Source organism: Portunus trituberculatus, chromosome 24 (assembly GCF_017591435.1).
Source record: "Portunus trituberculatus isolate SZX2019 chromosome 24, ASM1759143v1, whole genome shotgun sequence".
NCBI lineage: Eukaryota > Metazoa > Arthropoda > Malacostraca > Decapoda > Portunidae > Portunus > Portunus trituberculatus.
The window spans coordinates 241,443-269,358 of record NC_059278.1 but is presented as its reverse complement, the minus strand read 5'-3'; the positions used below and the strand labels follow the sequence as shown (position 1 = coordinate 269,358).

General features: G+C 34.8%; 3 protein-coding genes across 7 annotated transcripts in view; 1 reads left to right on the top strand and 2 right to left on the bottom strand.

The window, feature by feature from the left end:
* The window catches only part of LOC123508057 (glycerol-3-phosphate dehydrogenase [NAD(+)], cytoplasmic-like), a 37,501-nt gene extending 35,171 nt beyond the window's left edge, over nt 1–2,330 (bottom strand). For 2 of the 4 annotated variants that reach the window (XM_045261460.1, XM_045261461.1), the window contains exon 1: nt 2,054–2,306. In XM_045261460.1, coding sequence (XP_045117395.1) covers nt 2,054–2,250 — 197 coding nt within the window. In that variant the 5' untranslated portion in view covers nt 2,251–2,306. Of the gene's footprint in view, nt 1–2,053 lie in introns of all 4 variants that reach the window. The other 2 variants (XM_045261462.1, XM_045261459.1) reach the window with 2 other exon arrangements.
* A 476-nt stretch (nt 2,331–2,806) lies between these two features.
* On the top strand, nt 2,807–14,461 carry LOC123508060 (probable palmitoyltransferase ZDHHC24). The gene is made up of 6 exons (XM_045261472.1): nt 2,807–2,941; nt 4,250–4,363; nt 4,779–4,928; nt 5,341–5,572; nt 8,103–8,338; nt 9,388–14,461. The coding sequence occupies exons 1-6, from the start codon at nt 2,822–2,824 to the stop codon at nt 9,514–9,516; spliced, it is 981 nt and encodes a 326-aa protein (XP_045117407.1). The 5' UTR covers nt 2,807–2,821; the 3' UTR covers nt 9,517–14,461.
* Nucleotides 10,933–27,916, bottom strand: part of LOC123508054 (cubilin-like) — a 78,222-nt gene continuing 61,238 nt past the window's right edge. Inside the window, exons 56-71 of one of the 2 annotated variants that reach the window (XM_045261451.1) lie at nt 27,292–27,474; nt 26,966–27,086; nt 26,450–26,676; nt 26,223–26,297; nt 25,886–26,025; nt 25,164–25,329; nt 24,627–24,841; nt 24,238–24,324; nt 23,692–23,833; nt 19,591–19,757; nt 19,321–19,477; nt 18,582–18,725; nt 18,211–18,314; nt 17,843–17,972; nt 17,381–17,444; nt 10,933–11,097 (exon numbers count right to left, since the gene is read on the bottom strand). In XM_045261451.1, coding sequence (XP_045117386.1) covers nt 17,425–17,444; nt 17,843–17,972; nt 18,211–18,314; nt 18,582–18,725; nt 19,321–19,477; nt 19,591–19,757; nt 23,692–23,833; nt 24,238–24,324; nt 24,627–24,841; nt 25,164–25,329; nt 25,886–26,025; nt 26,223–26,297; nt 26,450–26,676; nt 26,966–27,086; nt 27,292–27,474 — 2,078 coding nt within the window. In that variant the 3' untranslated portion in view covers nt 10,933–11,097; nt 17,381–17,424. Of the gene's footprint in view, nt 11,098–16,458; nt 17,445–17,842; nt 17,973–18,210; nt 18,315–18,581; nt 18,726–19,320; nt 19,478–19,590; nt 19,758–23,691; nt 23,834–24,237; nt 24,325–24,626; nt 24,842–25,163; nt 25,330–25,885; nt 26,026–26,222; nt 26,298–26,449; nt 26,677–26,965; nt 27,087–27,291; nt 27,475–27,916 lie in introns of those variants that run through there. The other variant, XM_045261450.1, reaches the window with a different exon arrangement.

Genomic DNA, 27,916 nt, shown 5'->3' with positions numbered 1-27,916 from the left:
CACTCATATATGTCAGTAAACACTATTTTCTTCGCTCCTTCCTTTATTTTTCTTCCTGCAAAACAAGTGTTAGTCGCTTAGTTATCATCGGGCGACAAATAAAAATAAAAACTCGAAAAATAGTAAAATTTGGCTTAAAAAATGCGTTCAGGTGATGCCAAACCGCCCAATTTTGACTTGAAGAATGGTAGAGGCTCCACTGCAGAATAAAACTGTGTCCCATGAGAGATCATTAAAATGTCCACGTTTTTCTTTATAATTTAAGGGTGATGTTCATAAATCTTACAGCAAGCTACTACCTAGTCCTAAAGAGAGAGAGAGAGAGAGAGAGAGAGAGAGAGAGAGAGAGAGAGAGAGAGACAGAGAGAATATATACATCCTACATTCAAATGAAATTCTGAGAGGAAATCCTTGCAATAGTCCTAAAGATTTCGTAGTTCCGTTTGACCTAAAACTTCTTCCACACACACACACACACACACACACACACACACACACACACACACCTGTCCTTGCTAAGCCTTATGCCAGCGATGCCACATCATATAATCATAAAAAAAATAGACGGAGCTAGTGTTGTTCTTGAAATTCCTTCCATTACACAGCCTGGTGTCCCTTTCAGCGGCACCACCCGCACCAACAACCACCAACTAACAATAGCGGCAATAAACAATGGACAAATAAACAAATAAATAAAAATAAGAAAAACAACAATAACAACAACAGGAGGAGGAAGGGTGAAAATGAATTATGATAGTAATCTCTCTCTCTCTCTCTCTCTCTCTCTCAGGTTACGGTTTCAGAAATCAATAGTACACACCATCAAAAACACTTAGCACACCACGAAGAAATCGAAACGCCCAAACCTGTGACCTTGACTTGAGTGGCCAAGGTCACGCCCCTTGGCCAGCCCTCACCACCACCACCAAGCTCACCGCCGCCACGTGAAACAACAGACAAGATGTGTACGTTAATTATGCCCTTCATCCGCTCTCTCTCTCTCTCTCTCTCTCTCTCTGTGTGTGTGTGTGTGTGTGTGTGTGTGTGTGTGTGTGTGTGTGTGTGTGTGCTTCCTGCAACAATCAGCTGTGTTAGCGACACACACACACACACACACGTTATGATCTTACGTAAAATGAAAATGTCTTGGGTATGGCGACGATAGATTACTGGTATCACCTGACAAACATTTATAAATATTAGCACTAGCAAAAATACGAAATTAGGAGCAGCATGGCATGGTATAGAAAACAAGACTGTATGTAATGTTGAAACGCCCAAAATATATTAAACATTTATTCTTTTAGGAATCTTAATATTTGCAAGTAAACCCATTTTCCTAGCTACCTTTTTCCTACTCTTCGTTGTATTTTTCTGGTTTGCGAGCTAAGGGTGGCTAACCAGGTAAGTAAACCAGGTGAGGTGAGTACTGAGCAGTCGTGAATTTTAAGGGCACAACTCTTCATTCTGGTAAGTTTGGGCGTTGAGCTAATGTATCATCTATCACAAATTATTCCCTTTCTCGTTCATTTCCAAATCAACCGTTGCCGGCTATTAGTGTGTGTGAGGTAAGTTTCAATTTAGAGAAGGCTTAACACAGTTCACCTTCAAAGTCATTGCAAATACCGATTAAACAAACGTATCAAGCTATGGAAGGGACAAACAATTACTTGACGTCTGGGAATGCGTTAATTAATACGTGTAAATATTATAGAAAGCAAACACCTACTTAATCAGTAATCAATATCAACAATAATTTACTTTTCTGTGTGAGTGTTTGCCATTCATAGAGACCAAGCTGCTACAAAGAGAGGGTGAATATTTTGCCAAGTCCACACCTCTATCTAATACTTCCTGCACTAAACAAATCCACACTACCGCAATAAAGCACTAGTGTTACTTTACTAATTCACGTCAGAATTAGCTGATACTGCTACGAGGGGCAGATAAACACTGTCTAAGGTACAGCATATGCATTTATCGAGTATTTTCTGCACTCCGGCAAGGCATCACCACAACCAATGGACAACACACCATCATGCAAGCCACTCACCAATTTCCCGAGCCCAGAATACAGATTTTCTTGGGAGGTGACATGTTTGTGAAGGCGGCGGCCACTGAACGAGTGAATAAAGACGAGGAGCGAGAGAAGAGACGTCTACCTCCTGCCTCTGATAACTTACAACTGACCTTCGAACATCTACTACTCAAGCTAAATAGCGCTAAACTGGCCCTTACGAACATTGCCATTTGTTCCCTTGTATATTTCGAAATTCCAAAGCCTCATTCGGTTTTTAAGGCACGAAGAAAAGTTGAGAAAAGAGAAATATTCACAGAAAACTCGAAAATATAAACTTTGTGTGTAAATCGTCTGTAGGGTAAAGCAGACGACACGTTTCAGTTTTTGTTTATGTTTCTTATTTCCGTGCTGTGAAATATTGATACCTTGTCACTCATCATCATCCATTGGTACTTTTAATAAGATTTCTTTCAGTGTAGAAAGAACATGCGGAAGATTAAATTGAACTTGTTTCGTTCTTTTCAGACACTTAATAAACATTCTCTACACTGTAGATTAACAACAACAACGCTTTTTCTACCAGGTTTATTGAAATAAGGAAATGTTACAATCAGAATTATTTGACGTTAGATTGAGTGTATATCAATATTTTTATTTGAAATATTCTGAATAAAGAAAAAAAGTAAAAAAAAATTGCATAAAAATATTATCAGTGTTAAAGATTGAAACATTGTAATACAATCATAATAATAAAAATGGTTCGACTAGTTTAAACTAATAAGTGATATCAGCAGATATGAGATGAATAATTACAGAAAACCGAAATGGGATGTGACCGAAATTGACTATCTCGAGGGGGAGGGACGAGCAGAGGACCTCAACAATCACCTATTTCACCATAAATACTTGTTTCTACCGGTGGTTAGTGTCACTCCCTCATATGTGTGGCCGTACAAACACCATCTATTCGCATCATATTCTTTTATTCCTTCAAAATGTGGCTTCTTTCGTAGTTTTGACAATTCATCGTTTATTATTGTTATTATTATTTTAATTAAACAGCAATATTTAGTACGTATTTGATGTTGTAATATGCCCTTGGTCTTGAAGTATTTAATGTTATATTGACTCCTGTTTAATGAATACCAGATGTTAATATTGAATGCGTGTTGTGTGTCACCCATTCCCCATCACTTATTCGTCGAGATTACTGCAGGTCCTTCCTTTGCCAGATATGGTTTTGCTCTCTAGATTGTTTCAGGAAATGCGAAATATGGTCTGTCTTGTTACCCCTGACCAGCTTAACCAAAACGGATTTAACATAAGCAAACCAAATCCAACTGTTTGTTTCTGGCGTGTTGTGTTGACTTTCAGAAGCATTAAGATGAGTCAGTAATAGCCGGCTACACGAATAAAAAAAAAAAAAAAAAAAAAATATATATATATATATATATATATATATATATATATATATATATATATATATATATATATATATATATATATAAAGTACAGTGAGGCTACTACCACAATATGTAGTTCGTGTTTTGAGTTATTGGCAAGGGGTTATAGTTGACATTAACTCGTTTCACATCACACCAGATTCCCCACAAATTCAACTTCGTTCATTAAGCTTTTATCTGGCCCAATCTTCCTCAGTTTTCATCTCTGTTCCTTATCCATGGTTTTCAATGATGTCCCCAGTCTCTCTAGTTCCCACAATCCTCATTCCTTTGCCCTCCTTCAATCCCACACCCTTCATAGGGTAAAATTTTGCTCACCAGTCTCTCTATTCCTGATCAAACTGTTTTCTTTTTTCATGGCTTTCTGCAATAATAAATAAAACTAGAAAGATCAGTAAAAAACTTACCAAATTCTACCTGTAAAAATTAGTTTTGTTATCATAAATAAGTACCTCAACACATCAGTAACATCCATTTCCACTGTTCCCTCTGAGAAGACAGGCTGCCATCCACCTGAACCCACTAGCCAGCTGTCACACACCACCACTTAACCTATCCTAATTAAACTAACCTACCCTAATCAAACTCATCTAACTTAACCTAAACAAACACTTACAGACGTCCCAGAATGACTATGGGACCTGACAAACATGATGGTTTTAACATATGTGCTGCAGTCCCCTGTTCTGGTCAGGGGGTTTGATCTCAAGGTTTATCTTATTGTCAAATTACTAGTTGGCATGACATCCCACCTTCTGTCCTACAGGAGACAATGGGTCACGAAATCCGCTTTAGGAAAAGATTCCTGCCTCGCTCCTTTGCTGATCTCAGTGCCATGGTGTTCATGAGTGTGGTCATCCCTGCAGTGTATTGGTTTGAGGTGTGTTTTCTTCTCTTTTCATTTCCATGTATGTACAGCAGTAGAAGTCATGATATATTCTTTTATCTCAGAATTTCTTGGTTTAGTATAAGAATATAAGAAAAACTTAGAAGCCATTAGGTTTACATGTGTCCATGTTACTTACACATGTCCATGTTACTTAGGCCATGAATTTATCTCATATTTTCAAAGCTTCCTATTCATTCTATATGAACAACCTAATAATTTTTTTAGTCTGTTCCACTGATCTATTTTCCTATTCAAGAGTCAAGTTCTTTCTATTTCCTTGAAATAAGATTTTACTAAATAGCTATGGAAAAACTTCATTTATTTGCTTCTCCCAAGTAAAGAAGGAAAAAGAAGTGTCCTTTAGAGAATATAACTAGAATACTAAGGTAATATTTATCTTTTGTAGGTATATGTTGTAGCCCCTACTGTATACAATACAACACTCAACTTCCTACATGCCATCCTGGGAACATATGTTGTGATAAATATATTTGGAAACTTTGTTGCCATCATCGTTGTTGACTCTTCCACTCAGAGACTGGTGCTGCCTTCACAGGTAAGTATCACAGGAACAGCTGGATTCAGTTTACAGAGCCTGATATATTAAGTTATTTTTCATTCCTTGATATTACATACATTTACTTATATGAAGATAAATTCACATGTGTGATGAAGAGTTTACATAGAAAATAATGTCCTGCCAATACTTCAGTGCACTATATGATTATAATTCATGTTTAGACATTGTGATGTTTAATATATATATATATATATATATATATATATATATATATATATATATATATATATATATATATATATATATATATATATATATATATATTTATTTATTTATTTATTTATTTATATTGAATGTCTGTGATATTTTTTTATGCTGTAACCAATACATTATCTGTCTGTTTAAGACTCACAAAATGGGAGATCTAAAACTTTACCTTTATTCATAGGTGCCTCCTGGATGGCATGTGTGTGCTGTATGTGAAAGCACTGCACCTCCTCGTTCCCGCCACTGCAACACATGTAATGTTTGTGTGCTAAAGAAGGAGCACCACTGTGTGTTTGCTGGATGCTGTGTGGGGATGAATAACCACAGGTATTTTTACATCTTCCTCTTCCTCATGTGGGGATCAACCCTGTACTGTTCCTGCCTCAATGCCTGTTTCATCTGGCCTTATGTGGGTAAGTCCTGGTTCAGTGTTTGCATCTGTTCAATGTAAGATTATGAAGGAAGACATTCTTAGGTTTGTCCTGCTTAGGTTCATTTTGGCCTTAGCATTGATTAAAATTTATAGTAATATTATCTTTTATCAATTTGTTTTACATGTTTTACTCATACAGTCTAATTTGTATATATGTAAAAGAATTTTTTTTTCTTTTTCAATACTAATGATGTATTGGATATCTTTATCCACATCCATGGAGCATTTGCAGTGAAGATACTGTCAGCATTACAATCTGCATTGCATTTTATAACAAACAAAGATCTCCATCAGTATCTAAAATCACATTTTCAGAGAATAAAAGCTCTGTCTCTGCCTCAGTCCCATATCAAAGAAATGGAGAAATTGTGCTTTATGGGATAAGATTGTATCTCACCTCTATATCTTTTAATATCAAACTTTGCCTTGAATCCATGTATACTTTTTGCATTTACTGTCTCCTTATCCAGACTGTTCCATACATCAATTCGTGAAACTATACTGTTGACATCTCTTCTTCAGCCTCTTTCCATGTCCTCTAGTGTCACGTGCATCCCAAACCACCATGTTCTTACCATGTTGAGTCATGGTACTTTATTTTATTATACATGTACCACTTGTGTAGAGAAAAATGTGAAATAATTATATATATATATATATATATATATATATATATATATATATATATATATATATATATATATATATATATATATATATATATATATATATATATATATATATATATATATATATATATATATATATATATACAGGTTGAACCTCCTTAATCCGGTATTCTTTCATCCGGCAACACCTGTAATCCGGCAAAATTTTTGTTTGCCGAAATTTTTTAATTGGCCAGAGTAATTTGCCGGGCGCTGTACTATGTTTTGGAGCCCAGGTATTCTGTGTCAAGTTTGGATCAGTACCACGCTGCCGCTCATTACAAGCACCACCCCCTAGGAGCATAGATATTTTTTTCTTTAATATTTGCCCCTAACATGGCTTCCAAGCAACCAGCAAGAGATAGTGTTGTGTGTGAACCAAAGAAAAGCGCAAACATATGACAATATCAGTGCAACAGAAAGTGGACCTATTGAGGAAGCTAGATAAAGGTGTTTCAGTGCAGACCCTATGCCAACAGTACAACATTGGGTAAGTATATAGAGGGTGTTTTCGGGACCACCTATAGTTCGGAATTTTCCAAGGTCCAGCAAGTCTAAGGTCCGGTGGTTGCCGGATTTGGGAGGTTCAACCTGTATATATATATATATATATATATATAAAATGAATGATGGTAGACCTTAAGGTACATGTTTCTCAGAAGCTCCCTTGAATGTACATGAACTTAGAAAAAATTGGGAACCAGAGTGTTATGGAGTGATTGAGGTATGACTACCTCATCCCTGTAGCCTGGACAGATAGAGGAAGAAGTGACAAGGAAGGAGGTTTGAGACAACAGAAAAGAAGGAAAGAAAGGAAAGGAACAGGGAGAGTAAGGGACATTGTGAAATACAGGAAGGGAATTTGTGATTATGGAAGGGAAGTCCATGGGGCAAGGAATTAAAAAGGTGGAGAAAGATGGGAGCATGAGGAAAAATTACATGGTTGAGGAGTGAGAAATATTAGAAATAGAGAGAGGAAGCAGTAAGAAATAAGTACTCCCTCCCTGTTCCCTACTCCTCTTTGTCCTCCACTATCCACTACCTTACCATTTGTACTGCTTCTATCTCCTTGTCCCCACTACTCCTGTTCCCTAGTTACATCTACTTCATCGTTCTTGTAATATATCACTTTTAACCTTTTTTTCTTCCTCTATATATAAGTATGTATTTGTTACATATATTTTATTTATTTATTTATATTTTTATTTATATATTTATTTATTTATTATTATTTTTTTTTTTTTATTTGTCTTCCTTTTTTTCTCTGTCTCTCCTCTAGAACTTTGTGTCACAGATACGATGCACTTTTTATTACTGTAATATGTACCAAAGTGATCAGGATCGAGAACTACAACAATGGACATGGTAGTAAAAGAAATCCACAAGTGTATCCGTGTCTACAGATTTTGATATTTAAACATCCATAATCTTATCCACAACTGCATTTTATGAGAATTTCACTTGTGAATGCTGAGCCAAACAGTGACACTTACTCCTCCTCACCATGTCAGCCAACAAAAGGAAGTGTGCTGTTTACTCATCTGCTTCCCATTTTATTTATTTTAATAACTGATGCTTATTTTGTAGTAGATTAACCTTAATCATCCCTTAATATGACTGCAATTTATGTACAAATCACAACACAAACCAATAATACATCAATATTGTGTGATACACTCAGAAATTTCCAGAAATTATGTAATATTTGCCACCAGTTAAAGTCAGCTACAGTGATATCAATACAATGAATGCTGAAACCAACACACATATTGAAGATATGATGATTAAGATCTTGTGGTAACACACTAATAAGAGATTGTTGACTAGCACCACATTTTTCAGGAGGATTCAACATGTGGGCCATTGTGCGCCTGCTACTGCCAGGAGTGTGGTTGCTGTTGGAGCCCTGCATTGACACTCTATATGCCTTCCTCTTCTCCATCAATGTGATCGGCTGCCTCTTTATGTCAGTGCTCATCTACTACTATACAAACCTCTTAATGACCAACACCACCACTCACGAGAATAACACACGCAAAGGTCAAAAGTATGATCAAGGAAGAAACCAGAATCTGAAGGTATGTGTATCTACCTTGTTGTAGTTACTTAATTGTATTGTACAAGGTCTGAGCTAAAACCATTTGTCCTTTCTACAATTCCCCAAAAATTCAATTTCTCTTAAGATTTTCTCACACTAACAGCTATAACCACTTTCTCACTTAAACTATTCCAGAGATCAATGCTTTGATACAGCAAAGCATATTTCTGGATATCACTGAGACATTTGTTCTTCTTAATCTAAAGGTTCTCTTGTACATTTCATTACCTCATCCTTGTGTATCTACGAACCTTGTCTATCTTTTCCATACAGCTTGTTAATTGTAAGTATATTGTTATCAAATCTCCCCCTTTAACTTCTCTCTTCCAGTGTTATTAATCTCATTTCTTTGAGTCGGTCTCCTTCAATTCCAGCACTATGTTCTTTGCTGTCCTTTGTATTCTTTCCAATTTCCTTATATTCTCCTTCCTTTATGAAGACCATATGACTACTGCATTCTCCATATTAGGGTGTATCATGATTGTAATTTTTTTTCATTATATTCATGCTGATGTAAGTAAATATTATTCTCTTGCTTGACATCCTTTATGTGTAACTAAAAATTCCATTTATATGCTTCCATGGTGACAGTGTGCCCTGAATAATCAACCCCAAATCCTTTTCTCCATTACTGTTCTTTTCATTATTGTATCTTCACTCATTTTGTTGTTCTATGTAGGCCTTGTTATACTATTACCATTTCCATTATATGACAGTTCTTCATCTGTCCACTGCTATAATGAATTCATCATTACTAACTGTATTATCAATTCACTCCACAAATCTGCACCCTTTGCTAGTTCCAACTCATACCAGCTTTCTTGCAGTTAAAGTCATCCATATGCAACACCTTATTTATTTTTCTGATATTATCCAAGCATTTCCATGCCTCTTCTTATAGTACATATACTTAGAAATTAAGATATTTCTTGTTGTCTCCATATCTTTATTGTCCATCTTATTGTGTCTTCATTATTACATATAGTCTTGGATAACTAAATACAACCAACTCCTCTGATTGTGTGACAGGTGACTCTAGGGGAACGTTGGTACCTGACCTGGGTGTTTCCAACACTGACCTCACCCCTTCCTTGTGATGGTTTGGACTGGTCAACACATCACCCCACGGGAAAGACAGACAAACACAAAAGCAAATAACATGCCATAGGCACAAGCATAGCTGCCAGTGTCCATCTTGTGTTTGATAAGGCCATGAGTACAAATTGGCACTTCACTTACATACTCCATTGCTCAAATAGTTTGTGTGTTTGTGGAAGTTTGGGATTCCTGTTATTTTAGCTTCATAAAGGAGAATATGGACAGCATCTTCTATTCTTTCTCTTATTTGAAATGCTTACTGTACTTATGTTATAATTTTAATTGAGTTTTCTACTGTACTATATTCACAAGCTATCAAGATAATATATGAGTACTGAATATTCTTCTTTCAGTCAGATGCTTAATCTATACAAAACTGATCTGCAAAGGTAATACTTGCACACTTTAGATTCTCATTTAGATTGTATTTGATTTTAAAATTATTAATTCTTCTAAAATTGAAAGAATAATAGCAAATGTTATAAAAAAGAGAAGAGAAGAAATAACTCACATATCAGTGACATGAATTGTAAAGAATGTGTGGAATCCTTATCATATTGTAAACTAATCACAAACTTGAACCAAAGTTATTTTATCCATAATGTTTAGGTTTCATAGATGAGGAGGAATCCAAGATTTTTCTTGCAGTTATAACAATAATTGTCAATGTTCTGGAGAATGGTAAAGGTACACATTTGTACTTTGCCTGATCTCCTCCATTGCCATTTCAAGCTTGTCACAGTATGGCTGGTGATGATGTGATGAGCTTTCTCCTAACACATTTTTTACACTTTTCTGTGCAGGTTCCTGCTTTTCCTCTTTTATTTTCCCTTTGACATTTATTTCTCCCTACAAGATCCTTTGTGCACAAGACATAAAAGCAGTGACTTTAGCAAAGGTGAATTTATGATTTTGCTGATATAACTATGAATTTTATTTATGTTAATGTAATTGTAGCATCTTCCGTCTGTGGTGTTTACTTTGTCACATCTATTGACATATTTTATGGAAGGATGAATACATGAAGATGTATTGTACATATCATAATCAATGCCTTATACCAGAAGTTCTTTACCAAGAAAGGCATACATACTTTGTGTTTATTTAATTCTGGTGAGGTTATACGAATATAATGCGGGATTCAATGACAAATAAGATTTTATCGGTTAAGTATAGTAAAATAACTGTGGGGTCTTGGTAGCTAAGAGTGATGTCACACGATTCCAGGTAAACTCAATATTTTCATATAATGCAGGAATATATATAAGAAAATTTTGAAAATAGAAGACTAATTACCATAGTTGGGTATGATGTCAAAAAAATTATCGCAACAACCGATAAATCAATGATAAAATCCTTATCAGTGATAACTGATATAATTGATAACTGGAGGTGAATATAATTATCATCCAATAACCAATAAATCCAAGATTCTGATACTAACAATAACAATGTTGGTATTTCAAATTTTAAAAATTCAGAATCCAAATCTTTATTTCTAGATTATTCAATAATTACAAACTGGGGAAAAAATAAAATTTAATGTTTATTCTGTTTCTTCGCTATAGTACAACTAAATTGTACTGACCCACAGGGTGAGGCCGGTAATCTGTGCAACGTTACCATCTCTCTCATTACTTCCTGGAAAACAGAATAATGGTTCTTTATTCAATTTAATGCAACACTTCACTAAAAACAAACGGTGGGGAATAAGAGACATGAAGATTATTCCATAAGTAAATTAAATACAGTAAAGGTGCTTGTTATAAAAGTGAAAATGAGACAGATAATTTACAAAATATTTACTGTTATTTCCTCTCAAGATACCCAGTCTAATATAATGAGTGGTGAAAACAAACATAAGATGAGAGTATTTTATTTCAGTTATTGCCTCAAGCTAAACTTATTTATTGAAGATCATTGGATACAGAATTTTTTTCCTTGGTCTGGCAGTACAAGAAACAGTACTAAGATGAGGAAGTGTTGGTATGTCCTTCCATCATGGTGACTAGATGAGAAGTGAGTCTATTTGCAGGTACATGGTGACCTGACTCCCCGCTTTCCCTTGGGAAAATCCCACCTTGGGTCGAGTGGCAACGTCACCTAACCTGATCTGCCACATGTGCATGAAATACCTTCATTTGATTTGGTATATAACATTTATTTGTACCACTTGCTATTTAATGAGTCAGAATATTCTTAGAACACTGTTGATCATACAGTGATTAAAGAACCATGAGTAGTATAGGATGAATGTTTTGGTTAGATGGTGAACAAAACCCTATGGGTCAGTACAATTTAGTTTTACTATATGAAAAGTACTTTTACAACTAAAATAACTGCATTTAATTTTGAAAGAGTAAAACCTCAATATACTCAAGTTTGAATAAACTGAAATACCAATTATCACTAGTTTGGAACCAAAAATATCAATAATATCGGTAAATCAATAATGTGAAAAAAGATAATCATATAGCCAATAACCTAATATTGTTATCGTGAAAAATTATCGTAATGTTTAATTGCAGTAATGTCTACCCATGCTAATGATGATGGAAGTGGCTCTATATAAAAGAGCATAAATCTTATATAACCTTTTATATACCATAGTTTTCTTATTTTTAGTTACAATCTTCAATTTCGTACACATTCTACATAGCTATCTATACATTACATATCAGCAGTGTTTGATCATAATTCTGATGAGTCACAGGTTGTTTGAAAATGTTCTGTACAGTTTATTTGCTTTACATTGAATCTTTATAATGATCCAATGACACTAATTTTGTACCAGCATTGAATGTATTTTGCCTTGCCATATTAACTATAATTAATCTGTGCAGTGCTAAAAAGGAAATTACAAAATTAGTAGTTGGAATGAGAATGACATCAGCATGAATCAGAATGACATCATTTTGGCATTTCTCTCTTGTGTCAAACAATTAATTAATATTAATTATAGATCTTTTCTAAGAAGGGAGATTTGGCCAAGGGCAACAAAAACCATTAAAAATGCACACATTGTTGCATGTCCCTGAGCAGCTCCGGGAGATTTAGCTAAAAGAATGGGATAAATGTCTTGGTGTGTGGGACAAATGTAAATGTTATTTTACTGATTAAGGTAGTGATGTAATTTTGTTCAAATATGAAATTCATATTGTACTAAAAAACTAGAGTTGATAGAGGTGTTCATTATATCTATGTCCATATAGCAACTGTCTAAGCAAGAAATCTTGTGATGTTATAAGTAGTGCAATATTGTATATTTTATCAACACTTACTATTGAGTCATGAGCCAGTAACCACTAGTCACTTTTATTATTATAGTATAAATACTTTTAATTGAGTCGAGAGGAGAATTGCTAGTCACTAATTGCTTTATTCCATGTCACTCATGACATGTACTGTATGCATTTTAATGATTTAACCATTCATTCAGCACAGAACAAGTTCATACAGTCTGATCTATGGATACAGCTGTGATTTTTCAAACACCACACATCCTATTATTCTCTTGCTTAAAGAGGACAGTAACTGCTCACTTTTTAATTTTTTTTTTTCTCTCAATCTGAGTAATGTACAAAGTTCCTTCTGCCAAATAAGAACATTATCCTTGAATTAATGAGCATGTGGGTACTTGTTGATATGACTTTATTGTCATCCACTGTCAGTTTCATTGATCTTGAGAAATTTGTGAAATAATCTTGACTATAACAGTTTAAACCTCAGTCTTGCATCCTAATCTTCTTTCAAATTTGACTATTTTAAATTATTTAATTACATAACTTACTCTAAGCTTGTCACTAATCCCAAGAACCAATGTGTAGTTATTTTTTAGCCAAATAATTTTCACCCACCTGCATTAATACATTCCACTTTCTCATGTCTCAGGTTACTGAAGATTGAATGTAGCCCGGATGGTATCAAGGTGTATGTGTGGTTGTGATGTTTTAAGATGGTAGGGAAACATGTGGGATGATGTGGGGATTGATCACAGGTACTTAAATCTGCTTGCTAATTACGATGGGTGAGATTAATTATAAGATTTTTTTCACACTGGAAAGTATGAACATGTTATTTTATGTGAATGTAGGAGGCAGCTACAAAATGTGTGTAGATTACTTGAGATTAATTCAATGTTGTACTGAAGTTCCTTTCTCATTGATATGCTGCAAGATTTTGTACAGACTTTTGTTGCTATTCTGTTACTTCAAATAGTTTCCCATTCCTACAGTGGATGGTTGCATGGCAAGTAGGTACAAGAGTTATGAGGATTGGCTATAATCATAAGTTTTCTTTTAGGATGGACAGGAGGACTTTTAAGATAATTTGTATACATTATCCCTATGAATTGCTATTTATTAATTAGTCACATAATTTTTTGTATCATCACAACTTCCCTTATCATCTTACAAAACTGACAATAATATAAAGAAGCACATAGGATGACAATACCTACAAGTGATTTAATTGAGTTTTTATACCAGTGAAACACTACATTGTAATTATATGCTTGGCAGTATCTAAAGATGCTATGCCAGTTTCTTATTCATTTATCTTCATTGTGCTTGTGTTCAATGTTCTTTCATTGGAAGTTATTTATTATGGGGTAATCCTGCATGGGTCTTTATGGTATAATCTAGTCACATCTGCCAAAATAAGGGTCCAACCACTTTTCTTCGTGACATTGCTATAAATTTGTGATATTCATCCACAAATAAAATCAAGAGGCATAAGTAGCAACTAACACTCAGCAACTAAAGTGCCAAAAATTAAATAATAAAATAAAACAAAAGAAATGCTTTGAAAACGTTCTTATGAGAAGAATTCTCTTGTAACATGTGATAATTTGACTTGTTTGTCTGTTACTAGCAAAATGGTTCTTATAGGTATCCCATTACCTGTAGCAACATTAATAGTTCTGGTCTCACTGCAGCATTAATATAAGAAGAAAGTAGGAGCGACAAACTGTCTATTTTACAAAATATCACAAGTTAAAATTATATCTAAGCTGTTTCCTTTCTCCTATCTCTCTATACTATCTAATTATCTATCTCATACACACACACACACACACACACACACACACACACACACACACACACACACACACACACACACACACACACACATATATATATATATATATATATATATATATATATATATATATATATATATATATATATATATATATATATATATATATATATATATATATATATACTGTATATGACAGAACTTATAACTTGATTTGGTAATATCCCAAATAATAGATACTATGTAAGAAAAACAAAATATAACAAAAGAGAATATAAATAAATAAAATGGTCTTACAAAATGTTTTATCTTGTCTTTACTATATTTTGCAAGAAATTAATGTGCAAATTGTGTGTAGCAGGAACCACTTGCCTAGATAGGCCTCTGTTTCCCTCCTTGCTTCCTGCAACTCGCTATGTAATACTCCAGTGGCGCTGTGTGGCATTAAGTGATAATTTATTTTACAGTGTTCCCTCGCTATTTTATGGTTGGACTTTCGCAGCCTCACTGTTTTGCAGGTTTTATACATGTAGATACGTTATAAGAGTATGGGGAAGGTTAATACAGTAGAAGGAATGGTTGATAAGAGTGAAGGGAAAGTTTATGCAGTGGCAGGAAGGGTTGATAATAGTGTGGGGAGGTTTAAAAAGGTTTAAAATGTTATGTATATAGCAAAGTATATATAGCGTCCCTACTTTACAGATTTTCACGTTTCGCAGGTGGTTACAGAACGCAATAAACGAGGGAACACTGTATATAATATTTGCAATTAAAGCCTTAAAGGTAACAGTTAGTAAATGATAGATTAAACTTTTGTATGTGTCAATGAAGGTACAGCTATGCAGTGGTTGTTACGTGAGAATCATCTGTGGCAACTCATCACAACTGCCACTCCCTAAACACTCAACCATTGATGTCTTAACACCTAAGTGAAAAATCTTGCCTGAGTGAGTTGAGTAGCAAAGTGCATCTTCTTGCTATGGTGAAGAAGTCTTTCACATTCAGTAACATTTGACTATTTGGTCAAGATATTCATGTAATAATATTTAAGACATGATATTCATTTTATAATAGGCGTGCAGCTCAAGACAGTATCATCCTTTTGAAAATACAAAGTCCTCTAATTGATACATGAATACAAATGTACAAATGGGAGGAAGCACAATTTGATGTCACTTTGAAGGAATACGGTATTATGCAGAAGTATACACAAAAGTGATGAAAACACCACGCTCTCATCATAAAGCTGCTAAGTTGCCATTTAGTATTTTTTTTAAATAACACTGAATAACCATGGAATTAGTGCATTATTTGTACATCTTCACTTATATGTACACAAAATTTTTGTCATTTGCTTATTGTTTTCTATCAGGCTTTAACTGCATACATTGTACACAAAAAAATATCACTTGCTGCTGTACAATGCCTGAGAGTGCAAAGCAAGTCAAGGAAGGAGAGAGAAAGGGAGGAAAAAAGCCACCTAGGAGAATAATTCATGCTATACACAATTTACATGTTAATTTTCTGCAGAATAAAGCAAAACACAGTATATGCATATAGAGTATTTTTACTTAGAATTACTGCAACTATCAAATCCCAAAGTATGTACCTTAACTTGTGGGATGCCCTGTACAAATAAATAAAAAGTTTACATGGAGTTGGTGTTCAATGGAATCACTGACATATTGGGAAAAATAAAGGCCAGACAAACCCTCGGAGACGACATGAGAGCAAGCAGGATCATTTTCTGGTTTACCTACCTTGAAATCAAAGATATATAGAAGTTTGAGGGATATCCATGCCAGAGAAAACACTGAACTCTGTACAGAGAGACTGATCTCTGCAATCACCTCAGAAAAAATTAAGCATGTTCTCTTAAAGAAATGGGAGAAACTTATACCAGTAATCTCAGAAGCACATTCAATCTATTTCCCGCAAGAATTTGTGATTTAACATCTTAGCAAATCTTTAGTAGTACTTTATTTTCAGTATTATCATAAGTACAGTGTCGTTTTTTTATTTCAGTGATGATATTTCTAACTCACAGAAGCTAAGTTTCCCTTAACATTATTTCTTTTAGACTTCCTTGTTTTGTCACCTTAGATTAAATATCTTCTCAGTTTCTCATTTCAATGAAATAAAAATCATCAAAATAAACGTCTGAGACAGCTCAATGGTCTTTAAGAGTTTCATCTTGTTTTACTCTTTGTAACAAAGTGAACAAAAGGTAAAGACTGAATTATGTAAATCAGGAGAAGCTTTTTCTTTTGGATGAGTCATCATATTGCATCACAAAGTGCAGGATATCAAATTTAACTTCACCAAAGCACATCTTATGAAATACATTTAGCAAGTAGTAATTAACTATTTTTTACATGCAGCAGGCTATCCATACAAAGGTGGAGAAACCAATGTACATACATACTTCAAACACACACACACACACACACACACACACACACACACACACACAGACAAATCTTCACATCAGAGATTTTTTATGCTTGCTCATACCTACAAACAAAATTCAGAATGTTGGAGATACACTATACACAACAACCAGAATATTGCATGAGTCTCAGTTATGCCGTCAGTGCTTGATTATACTACAGTAGATAATTTCCTCATATAATCATTAAAAAAATAATGCAATCAATGTTTGGCAATTATGAGAATTGATATGTTTAAAAAATAACAATGAAAGTTTAAAAAATAGCACTCAAATAGTTGGGTAAAAACAAGTGTAAACTATCATATACATATACTTCTATGATACTCTACGTGACCAGTTCAGTAGTGTTGAAAATACTGAAAAGAGAACTAATAGAGGGAATGGCAAATGGTGGCAACAGTGAAAAAAAAAAACATCACATGAAACACTTACAGGAAAAGTGTTGATAAAGCAATACACACACATGACTGTTCTCTTCATTCCTCTTCATCCAATACTGAAAAGAAAAAAGTTCTTCAGATAACACATGTAAATTTTCAAGCTCTCACAAGAAAGTAAAGAAAAAGAACAGTGTGTGCATTTGTGAGTGTTTGTGAGTGTATTTACCTAGTTGATGATTGAACTAAATGGACGAGAGGACACTGAAAGAAAATCACGGAGGGTCAGTGTTTAAGGGATATCGAGAAGTATAGTTTTCCATATAGAGCTGTGGATAGTTGGAATAGCTGAAGTGAGGTTGCTACAGTAGCCAATGTACACATATTAAAGAAAAGTTGATAATAATCATAGATATGGAGACAGGACATTATGAGCTCTGCTCAACCCTGCAATATACAACTAGGTAAGTACAACTAAGTAAATGCACACTTGAACAAACTAAAGCAGCCAATTCACCTGTAGATTCATGAGGCTGTCCTTGGTGTATCCAGGCTTTCCATCCCTGACCTGTTATGTTACTGGCACCTGTTACATAGCGCAGTGCCATACTACTGCTAGGTGCTAGATGGGCAGCTGTCAACCCTTCCTATTGAGGGAATATTAAGATCAGCATGTTATAGTAGTCATAGCAGCCATATAGGGATGGTATATGATAAAAGGTAAAAGTCAAATCTCTATAGTTAAAATTTAAGAGGTAAACAAATACATAAAAATTCCTGCAAACTTTGCAATCATACAAAGTAAAATGGCTGAAAATAAATGTATGAAATACTTCACTGAACTGCCACAGCCACTGAAGTGTACGAATCTCATGAATTACTTACTTCCCCACAAAAAGTGTTGTACAGAGTGGGCTGTCCAGATAAAGTCATGTCGTACATCTCTAAGTATGTACTGTTGCAACCATCAGCACTACCAAAGTCAATACCTGAGACAATGAGAAATATCACATATTGTATAATGACCAATATCTCATTTGTTTGCCCTCAACTGAAAAGTACAATAAATAGGTAGTATGTATGTGATTTAACAACACCACTACTTAATAAATAATATGCAAGATACTCTATGCTGAAAACAACCAAGAAGTAATTTTCAAGGTATGTTATTATATCAACATATATTTCACAAAAAACACTTGTGCAATGTAGTCTTACTAAGATGCCAAAGTTTAATTGTTTATACAAAATCATACTTTGGAAATTGAGAATGACATGCTGATTAGGCTGGACTGTGATGGTGAAAACACATTCTAGGTTGGGACCAGCAGGTCCTGGATAGCCTGGACTGGTTAGTTGAGCTGAAGAACTGACATGCATTGTCCCACCACAACCACCTCCTGTAAGATATTAAAATATATCAAAATGGTTTTGGAAGCATTTGTACCTGTACCAAATGATCTTTATAGAAAAGCCAAAAAAAAAAAAAAAAAAAAAAATTATAAAGACTAAAGAGAAATGAAAATTTGAACATTTTTCCGAGTACAAGTCTTGCATCCATAACTGTTGAACAGAATGCACCAGAAATGAAAGTCAAAGGATTCATACGGTTCATAGTTTCCACATGTGTATTGATGTGCACTGATACCTAAGACATCTTATGTACTAAAATATATATACAGTGGTACCTTGAATTATGAGTTTAATTCGTTTCGTGACTTAGCTCATATCTCAAGTTGCTTGTAACTCAAATAAATTTTCCTCATTAAAATCAAATAAAATGTCCGATAAGAAAAAAAATTACGTGCTTATAAGTAAGAAGAATGTATCAACAAAATAACATAATACACAACAAAAGAAAACGTAAATAAATAAACTGGTTTTATAAAGTATATTAATGTTCGAGATCAGATGACATAGGTTAATGTTATAATGGTGTTTGTTCTTTCTTTGGCATTTTCTATTCCTTCCTCATACACTGAAAGAGCAGTTCACCTTGGGTAGAAGTAGTATATGTGAGGTCAAAGTATCCACCCCGCTGTCGTGCAAACTCTAAGTAGAGAGCATTCCCTGTTGAAAACACAGGTGAGGCCAAGCGGTAACCACAGAAGGACAACAGCAGTGGAGCCGAGGTATCTAAACCATCATAGACCTAGAGGACATAACAGATGAATGAGAAACAAATTTTGCATTCATGAAAACAAAAGGATTTCATCAAGTGTGTGCAACTGCTACTTGACAGTCTCATCAATGAAAACTAATTACCCTGAGAGAGTGGCTGGTGGTGCAATTTTCTCCTCTTGTATAAATGTATGAACTTTTAAAGTAGAGGTTGATGAAGGATCCCTCTGGCGCCTGGAAGGTGGAGTGACATACGTTTGCACGTCTAGATCTAACAGTTCCAGAAGTACTGTTGAAGGTTCTGTTACAGCCTGTGGAAGTGATGAGTTAATTTTATAGCTTTAAAATTCTACTGATGCTATGTTTTTTTCAAACAATGAAGAGGTACGGTCATTGCAAGAAGTTTAGGGTAATCATTTCTCTAAATAGGCTCATAGTACACATCCATCCATCAGTCCACTTCTGCAGCTAGATTTGAAAGGGAGCCTGTGATTGGGTAGCCACAATCAACCCCAAAGGGAAGGGAGGAGGAAAGTCAAGGAAGGATTAGAGAAAGGAGAAGTATTATACCAACATATCTCCCACTGAAGACTAATACATGGAGGCTTGATGTACACAAAAAAAATGCAAACAGAAGTGTTAAACTGCCTGGACAATATGTTAAGGAAGGACAGAACAGTGCTACTTGTGAGAGATCTAAACTGCAAACATGTAAATTGGGACAAATTGGATGTAAACACTTACACTGGACATTGGGGGGAAAAAGTGTTAATACTGGCCATGGGAAACACATTGGATCAATGGGTGAAGGACTATACAAGGTACAGAGGGGAAGAAGAACCATCTGTACTGGATTTGGTATTCATAAAAGAAGAAAAAAGAAAGAGCATTGTCCAACCACCAAATATCATAGCCCAATGAAAAAAAATTATCATGTGGTTTTAGATATTGAACTAGAGGATCACAAAATTATGAAACATAATGAAAGATATAAACAAAAAACATCTAATCATGCTGAGACAAATTTTGAAGGGTTAAGAAATGACTTTGATAGTATTGATTGGGAGGAAAACCTTCAAAGTAAGGCAGTCCAAGAGAAGTATATTCCTAGATAAGAGTAATAAGGGGATAAAGAGATATATTCCCGAATACAGAGTAAAAGAGAGCAAACACACATGGTATAATGCTATATGTGCAAGAGCTAAAAGATGGTAACGATATAGCTTGGAAAAAACTAAGAGAACAGTGAAATGAAGTAAACAGGGAGAAGTATAAAGAGGCAGGCACATAATGAATATATTAGAATAAGAAGAGAGGAAGAAAGAAATTTTGAGAAGGTTATTGTGAAGAGATGTGAAGAAGAACCCAAGCTTTTTTATAAGTATATAAATGGAAATATTACTAACATGGAGACCATTACTAAGTTAATTAGAGAAAATAGGATATATGAAACACCAGAAGAAATGAGTGAACTTACGAATGAGAGCTTTGAATTAGTATTTAATGAAGAGGGAGAGTTCACAGAGCCAAGCAACCAAGAGACACAGGAAGGATTAAGAAAAGTTATGGTGCATAAACATAAAATTAGAGATTTACTAGAAAAAATAGAAGTAAGTATAGCAACGGGGACAGATGGAGTGTCAGGATGGACACTGAGATAATGTAGAGAACAACTGGAGGAATCAATTTGAGATAAGATCAACAGCTCTCTAATGGATGGGAAGGTACCAAGAGAGTAGAAAAGAGCAAATATAGTCCTGATATACAAAGGAGGAAAAAAAGACTGAACACCTAATTTATAGACCAATGTCACCAACTACTGTTGTGGGAAAAATCTTAAATTTTTATTAAAGAAAAATGGTTAGAATATCTGGAGGAAAACAAAATAATAAATAACTTCCAATTTGGTTTCAGAAAATGATGATCATGCATAACAAATTTACCAAGGTTTTATACAAGGGTAATAGAAGAAGTGGTCTGACACTGTGTATTTAGATATCAAGAAGGCAATTAACAGAGTACCACATAGAAGACTCCTTTTGGAAAATAGAACACATTAGAAGAATATAGGGATACAGGGAAATGAGGACAATGATAAGAGACACCACATCAAGCTGGACCACAGTTACTAGTGACATACCAGAAGGTTCAGTGCTGGTACCAATTATGTTCCAAGTATATATTAACGATATACAAGAAGGTTTGAGTAGCTACATGAATTTGTTTGCAAACAATGCAAAACTTTTGACAGTAATAAGGAACATCAGTGACTGTATGGAACTGCAGAAGGATATTGACAAGATCTGGGAATGGAGTCTAAAGTGGAAATTAGAATTCAATACAGTACTAGGAAATGCCAAGTAATGGAAATGGGTAAAAGTAATAAAAGACTTATCTGGGAATGTAAAATGGGAGAAGAGATTATAATGAAAAGGAGTGAAGAGAAAAACCTGGGAGTGATTATACAAGACACCCTGGCTCCAGAAAGACACATCAATGGACTATTTGCTTCAATTACAAGGATAAGAGTATGATGAAAAAGATCATAACCACTATGATAAGACCTTAAATAGAATATGCATCAGTGGTGAGGTCACCATACAGGCAGAAAGACATCAACAATCTAGAAAGAATCAAAAGAACTGATACAAAGATGGTCTCAGAAATAAATGATCTTCCCTATGAAGAAAGACTGAACAAAATGGAACTACAGTGTTCAACTTTCGTGGCCTCACTGTTTCACAGATCTTATATATAAATATATTCTGAGGGTTTCTCACTATATCATGGGGCCCATAGCATCACTTACAAATACTGTACATACAGTAATACAGTAAGTTGGTGTGTAATAACTACAACAATGTACGTTACTGTGTAAGTACAGTACTGTACATGCATTGTTCATATATATATATATATATATATATATATATATATATATATATATATATATATATATATATATATATATATATATATATATATATATATATATATATATATATATATATATATATATACATGTATTGTACATGTATTGTTTAAATACATATACATATACAGTATGCATATGTTTAACCTACAAAAATGTTTATAAGAGTGTGAGGAAGGGTAATACAGTGGAGAAAATGGTTGATAAGAGTGTGGGGAAGGTTTATACAGTGGCAGGAAGGGTTGATAATAGTGTGGGAAGGTTTAAAAAGATTTAAAATGTTACGTAGTATAAAGCAAAGTGTATATAGCATCCCTACTTCGCTGATTTTCACCTTTCGCAGGTGGTTCCAGACGCATCCCTCGCAATAAACGAGAGAACACTGTGCCAACTTTGAAGGATAAACAGGAAAGAGAAAACCTAATAACAATGTACAAGTTAGCAAACCATTTGGAAAAGGTAGATAGACAAGACCTGGTATCACTGACAGAAGATGGAGATAGATGAAAAAGAGGACATTCCAAGAAGATTGTGTAAATTTAGTGTCTGAGGAACATTAAAAGTTCACAGTTTTCCACAAAGGATGGTGGACATCTGGAATGGATTGAGTGAAAAGATTGTAGCAGCAGAAAGTGTGCACAAATTTAAGTAAAAGTTGAATAAATGTAGATATGGAGACAGGTCACTGTGAGCTCCACTTGAACACTGTAATATATGACTAGGTAAAGAGAGAGAGAGAGAGAGAGAGAGAGAGAGAGAGAGAGAGAGAGAGAGAGAGTGTGTGTGTGTGTGTTGATCCCTACTACCTGTGTCTCTCCCTCCTTTCCTTCCCCCATCATCACTCTTCCCCTTGTCTCTTTAGAGGGAGAGAACAGGTGAGGGCAGGGTAGCAGGTCACAGACACAAACCAATTAGAGCTCATTTTATGGCAGAGGTCAGCAGACATGTGTCCAACCATGTTGTGGAAAACAAAACATAAAAAAAGTAGTCAATTCATTTTGGTCGGTTCCTCTAAACATTTTACGATAACAGTACCACATTCTGCAACTTAAAATCAAATGCGGTCATTCATCAATGTCCCCTGATACTAATCAATTTGAAAATTAATCTAATAAGTTTTAAAATCTGAACAGTCTATTCTGTTGCTTTTTTATCAACAGTTTTTCTAACTTGGGAAGATTGAGATATGAAGTCTCAGCACTGTGAATTGTGTTATTTAGTCATTATTTCTCAACAATTGGCAAAAAGCTAAGATATTTTCATGGCCCTTCAGTATAATGAGAGAAAAAGATAAATTATTGATAAGTACCAACCTCCAATTGAATAGTGCAGTCGGAAGCCAGAGGAGACAACAGAAGCATCACTAATGAACCTCAATTCAACGGCATTGGTGGAGGAAGTAAGGTGATGAGGGATGGTGTTGCCACAGTAGCCGTGCCTTAGTCGATATCCATACTGATGACAAGACATGCAGGAGCTTAATAATCACTAGATAACATTAACTTCTGGTGTGATTCTGATAGACTCTACATATATTCATATATATTCATAGAGTATAGATACTTAGATACAACAGTAGTCAGAAAAGAAGACTGCAATGACTGACATATATTGGAAGGAAAAGGATAGGAATAAATCATTGGTGTTATAAATATTCATGTCGAAAAGAAACCAATTTAAAAAAAAAATTTTAATTTAAAAAATTTTTTTAAGGAAAAAAGTATCTGTACCTTAACTAAAAACACCAAACTCTATACTAATCATGCATTACTGAGTTATACCACACCATCACCACACTCCATTCCTGATATTCCATACAAAGTTTAACAAGCCCTCACAAGAAGAGCTGTCACACTCACAAAGAAGTACACCCTCCTGCCTCCAGGGAGGAAAGTTGAATAACGTGAGATGGATCCAGAATGTATCACCTGAGACTGTGACTGTTGCTGAGGGAAAGAGAAGCAGCTTGTTCAAGATACTCTCCTCAAGACTATGATACAACTATATATTATTCACCATGATCCAATTTCCCAATAACGTTCTCTTCCATATACTAGTGTATTAAGTGGATATATCAAAATAAAATAATACACAAATGAAAATTATATACAAGATATGATCATGTGGATTATTATGATGAATATATGAAATGTCATAAAACAATTATAAACAATATCAGTTAAATAAATATCAATGATAACCTATTTTTACTTCAAGCTATGACAAAAAAACAAAACATTCTGCCTACCGGAACATACTCCGAGATGTAGAGTTGATCTTTGGAACAAAGTTGGGATATTTCGAGATTCATCTCATTAATTTCCAGGTGGATATCATCATCCGCCTCAGAGGCTGAGATAATCCAGCGACAACGGATGCTCAGTGGGTACTGGTTGGGATAGCCAGGAGACTGCAATACCTGAGACTCATTGGTGGCATGGAGACTTGAATCACCACAAGGATCTGATGTAACACAGTAATAAAATCATGTCATCTTTAATCACTTAGACTTTATTTTGACAGTGACTGTAAGCAAGTTGTGTATGTGTCCATCTCTTCTTAAATGACCTTAGCAGGGAATGGTAACCTAATATATAGATGGAAAAATGTAATATTCTAATGCTATATTTATTGTTTTTTCTTTCTTGGTTACCAGTAAATATTTTAAATATATAGAGAAGGAAAAAAAATGGCATGACATTTTGTGAATGATTCTGAAAATGAAGTCTCAACACTTATATGAGGCAATTGTGAGTTAGTTCACTAGACATGAATAGAAACTTACGTGGTGTGTTGGTGAGTGTGGCAGTGAAGCCTGGGAATTCTTGACTGCTATCAGAGATGAAGCGGATGTACATCAGATTGGTAGAAGAAGACACACTAAACGGAACAGTGGAAGAGTTGCAATGGGCGGATATTAAGTCTGACTTGGAGGATGGTCCATCATAGATCTGTTAAAAAGAAAAACAAAAATTAAAAGGAATTACAGGTTAATATTCTATAATCACACACCCTCAGAAACCCCAACAGTCACTCACTTAAGGTCTATGTTTCAGAACCATACAGCAAAACTGACTCATTTGGAAGATGGCAACAATGGAAAAGATAAGAAGAAAGCGATGCTAGCAGCAGATGGGTAGTGTGTTGACTGTCTTGCTATTATAATGTTACCATAGTCTTGTTTGTTGGCATCAGCTACCAGTTTTGCAAACCCTGGTATGGTTTGGTATAATGTCAGGGTCAAGGAAGAGGTTTTGATGTGGCTGTCACACCAGGCTCAAGGGTGTCTGGTAATTCAGTCTGTCCAGTGATTAAAGTTGCAGGTCATTGTTCCTCTGAGGTAGACCTGGAATTTCTTGGCTGGAGGTAAGTGTGATTGAGAGCTTTTCCATCTCTGTTACAAGACCTTTGTCTTGTAATGGAAACAAAAACACTGGTGATGATACTGGTGACAAAGTCTCTTTACCAAGATAGCACAAAAAAAAAAAAAAAAAAAAAAAAACTCACCTCAACACGGTCATATGGACATGGCAGAGAGTCATTTGCATTTGGTGGTTCTAGCTGAAGTCTTGTAAAGTTCAAAGTCACCACCTGATCCTCAAGACCTTCCACCAGCCACACACAATGCAGCAGTGGTTCATAATTCACTGGCAAATGCAAAAAAAATATTCAATGTCTTTGTAAATACATCCTTTACATATAATTTCAAACAAATATTGTGTTTCTACATGTGATTCAGCTTCAAAATTACTATTTTGATATCATATCAGGTTCAGCTTCATATTTTCATTCAGTTTCAGATGGTACATGCTGTACAGTTCAAGCCTAAAAGAATGTTCCCTACCAGAATTGCTAAGTGAGAAGGATCTGATGGTATGAGAGGCTCCCTCAGCAGAGATGTTCACATTCTCTCCACAAGCTGTCAAAAAATACAGAGATAAATAAACACTTCATACTTTCACACACCAGCAAACACTCCAACTTTTTATGAATTACAAATAATTAAACTGAGAAAATAGCACAAAGACATACATGGCTACACTAGTTTCCCTGTATAGCATGCCATCTTACCATAGGTGAACTCCAGACTGGCTCTGAAACCATCCATTGTAATTATGTGATCTGAGGAAAATACAACTCGTGCCTTGTTCCCATGAGTAGTGACAACTGGCAGATCCAGGGTGTGGTTGCCACAAAACCGAGCCACAAGGTTATCTTGGGCAGAAGAATGTCCTTCATACACACTGATGCTATCATATCGGCATCGGCGGTGGGTTTCAAGTACAAGCTGCTGGAACCTGTAAAATAGAGGAAAAAGTTTTGCTATATAATCAGTAATAATTCATAATGTAATCTATTTAGCTTTCATCACCAGCCTCCAAAAATTATGACTAAAAAACCTTGAATGAATGTTAAATACAAAGCAGATGTTTATAGATAATATAATTGATGTACCTCATGTAAAAAAAAATAAAAGCAAATGGCAATCATGAAAATAAACACAAAAGTAATGACAATAATTTTTGCCAGTTTTGGTTTTAAAATGATCCCATGAATTCAGACATTCCAGGCACAACTAATACTTACTTGATATATGGGACTTTCCCTTCTGGAGCTGTCACATCCCACACACACATCATGTGATTCAAGTAACGTGACTGAGTTGGCAAGCTAAGTTCTCCAGGGGCAGTCAAGTTTCCACCACATTCTGCAGTTAACAAAACAAGAGTCACCATTTATGAGCCAAAACATAAGCATTACACTCCCCACTTGCTAAAAATAAAATTTACAAATTCTACTCATATATATAAGCAAATTTAGGAACAAGAAAAAGAGGTATACATATTACATTAGGGCAAATTTAAACCAACTCTTAAAAAGGCAAAGAATGACACAAGACCTAGTTACTTCACCTTTAACTTCAAATTTGGCAACAAAGCCTGATCTCTCAACGACAAAATCTGAGTGGAATCTTAGAAGGGTGGAGCCTCGTGTTGTGAAATTGTGAGGCAGATCCCCACCACAATATGGCCCCCAAGACTGTCCTGAATGCTCCTCTATCACCGTCAAGTGATCATACCTGCAGTTCCTTGCATCTGTTCACAGAGGAAGTCTTCAGTCAAAACTAATGGATATCTTAATCCCATAACATTATTTTTTTTGTGACATTAATATAAAAGTGGTTGGTAAAACATAGAAAAGCAATGTACTAGAAAGAATTTTAGAGATTTCAAGTTTTTATGCTGGTTTTAGCTTAATAATGAGAGTTAGAAGTGGTGAGTGACCAATTTTTGCTTTACCACCCATACTATCTGAAGACAAAAAATTGCATTTTTAAATGTATATGGCACTTTTGCTCATTATGCTTTAGATATCTCAATTACATAACCCTAATTCATAATTTTCAGTTGTTATAAAAATATTATTTTCTCTGTTACATAACATCATTCACACCTATTATACATGAAATCAAACACTTCAAACTATTATTATATCTTTCAATTGATACAAAAAAAGAAAAGAAAATATGCAATGCTC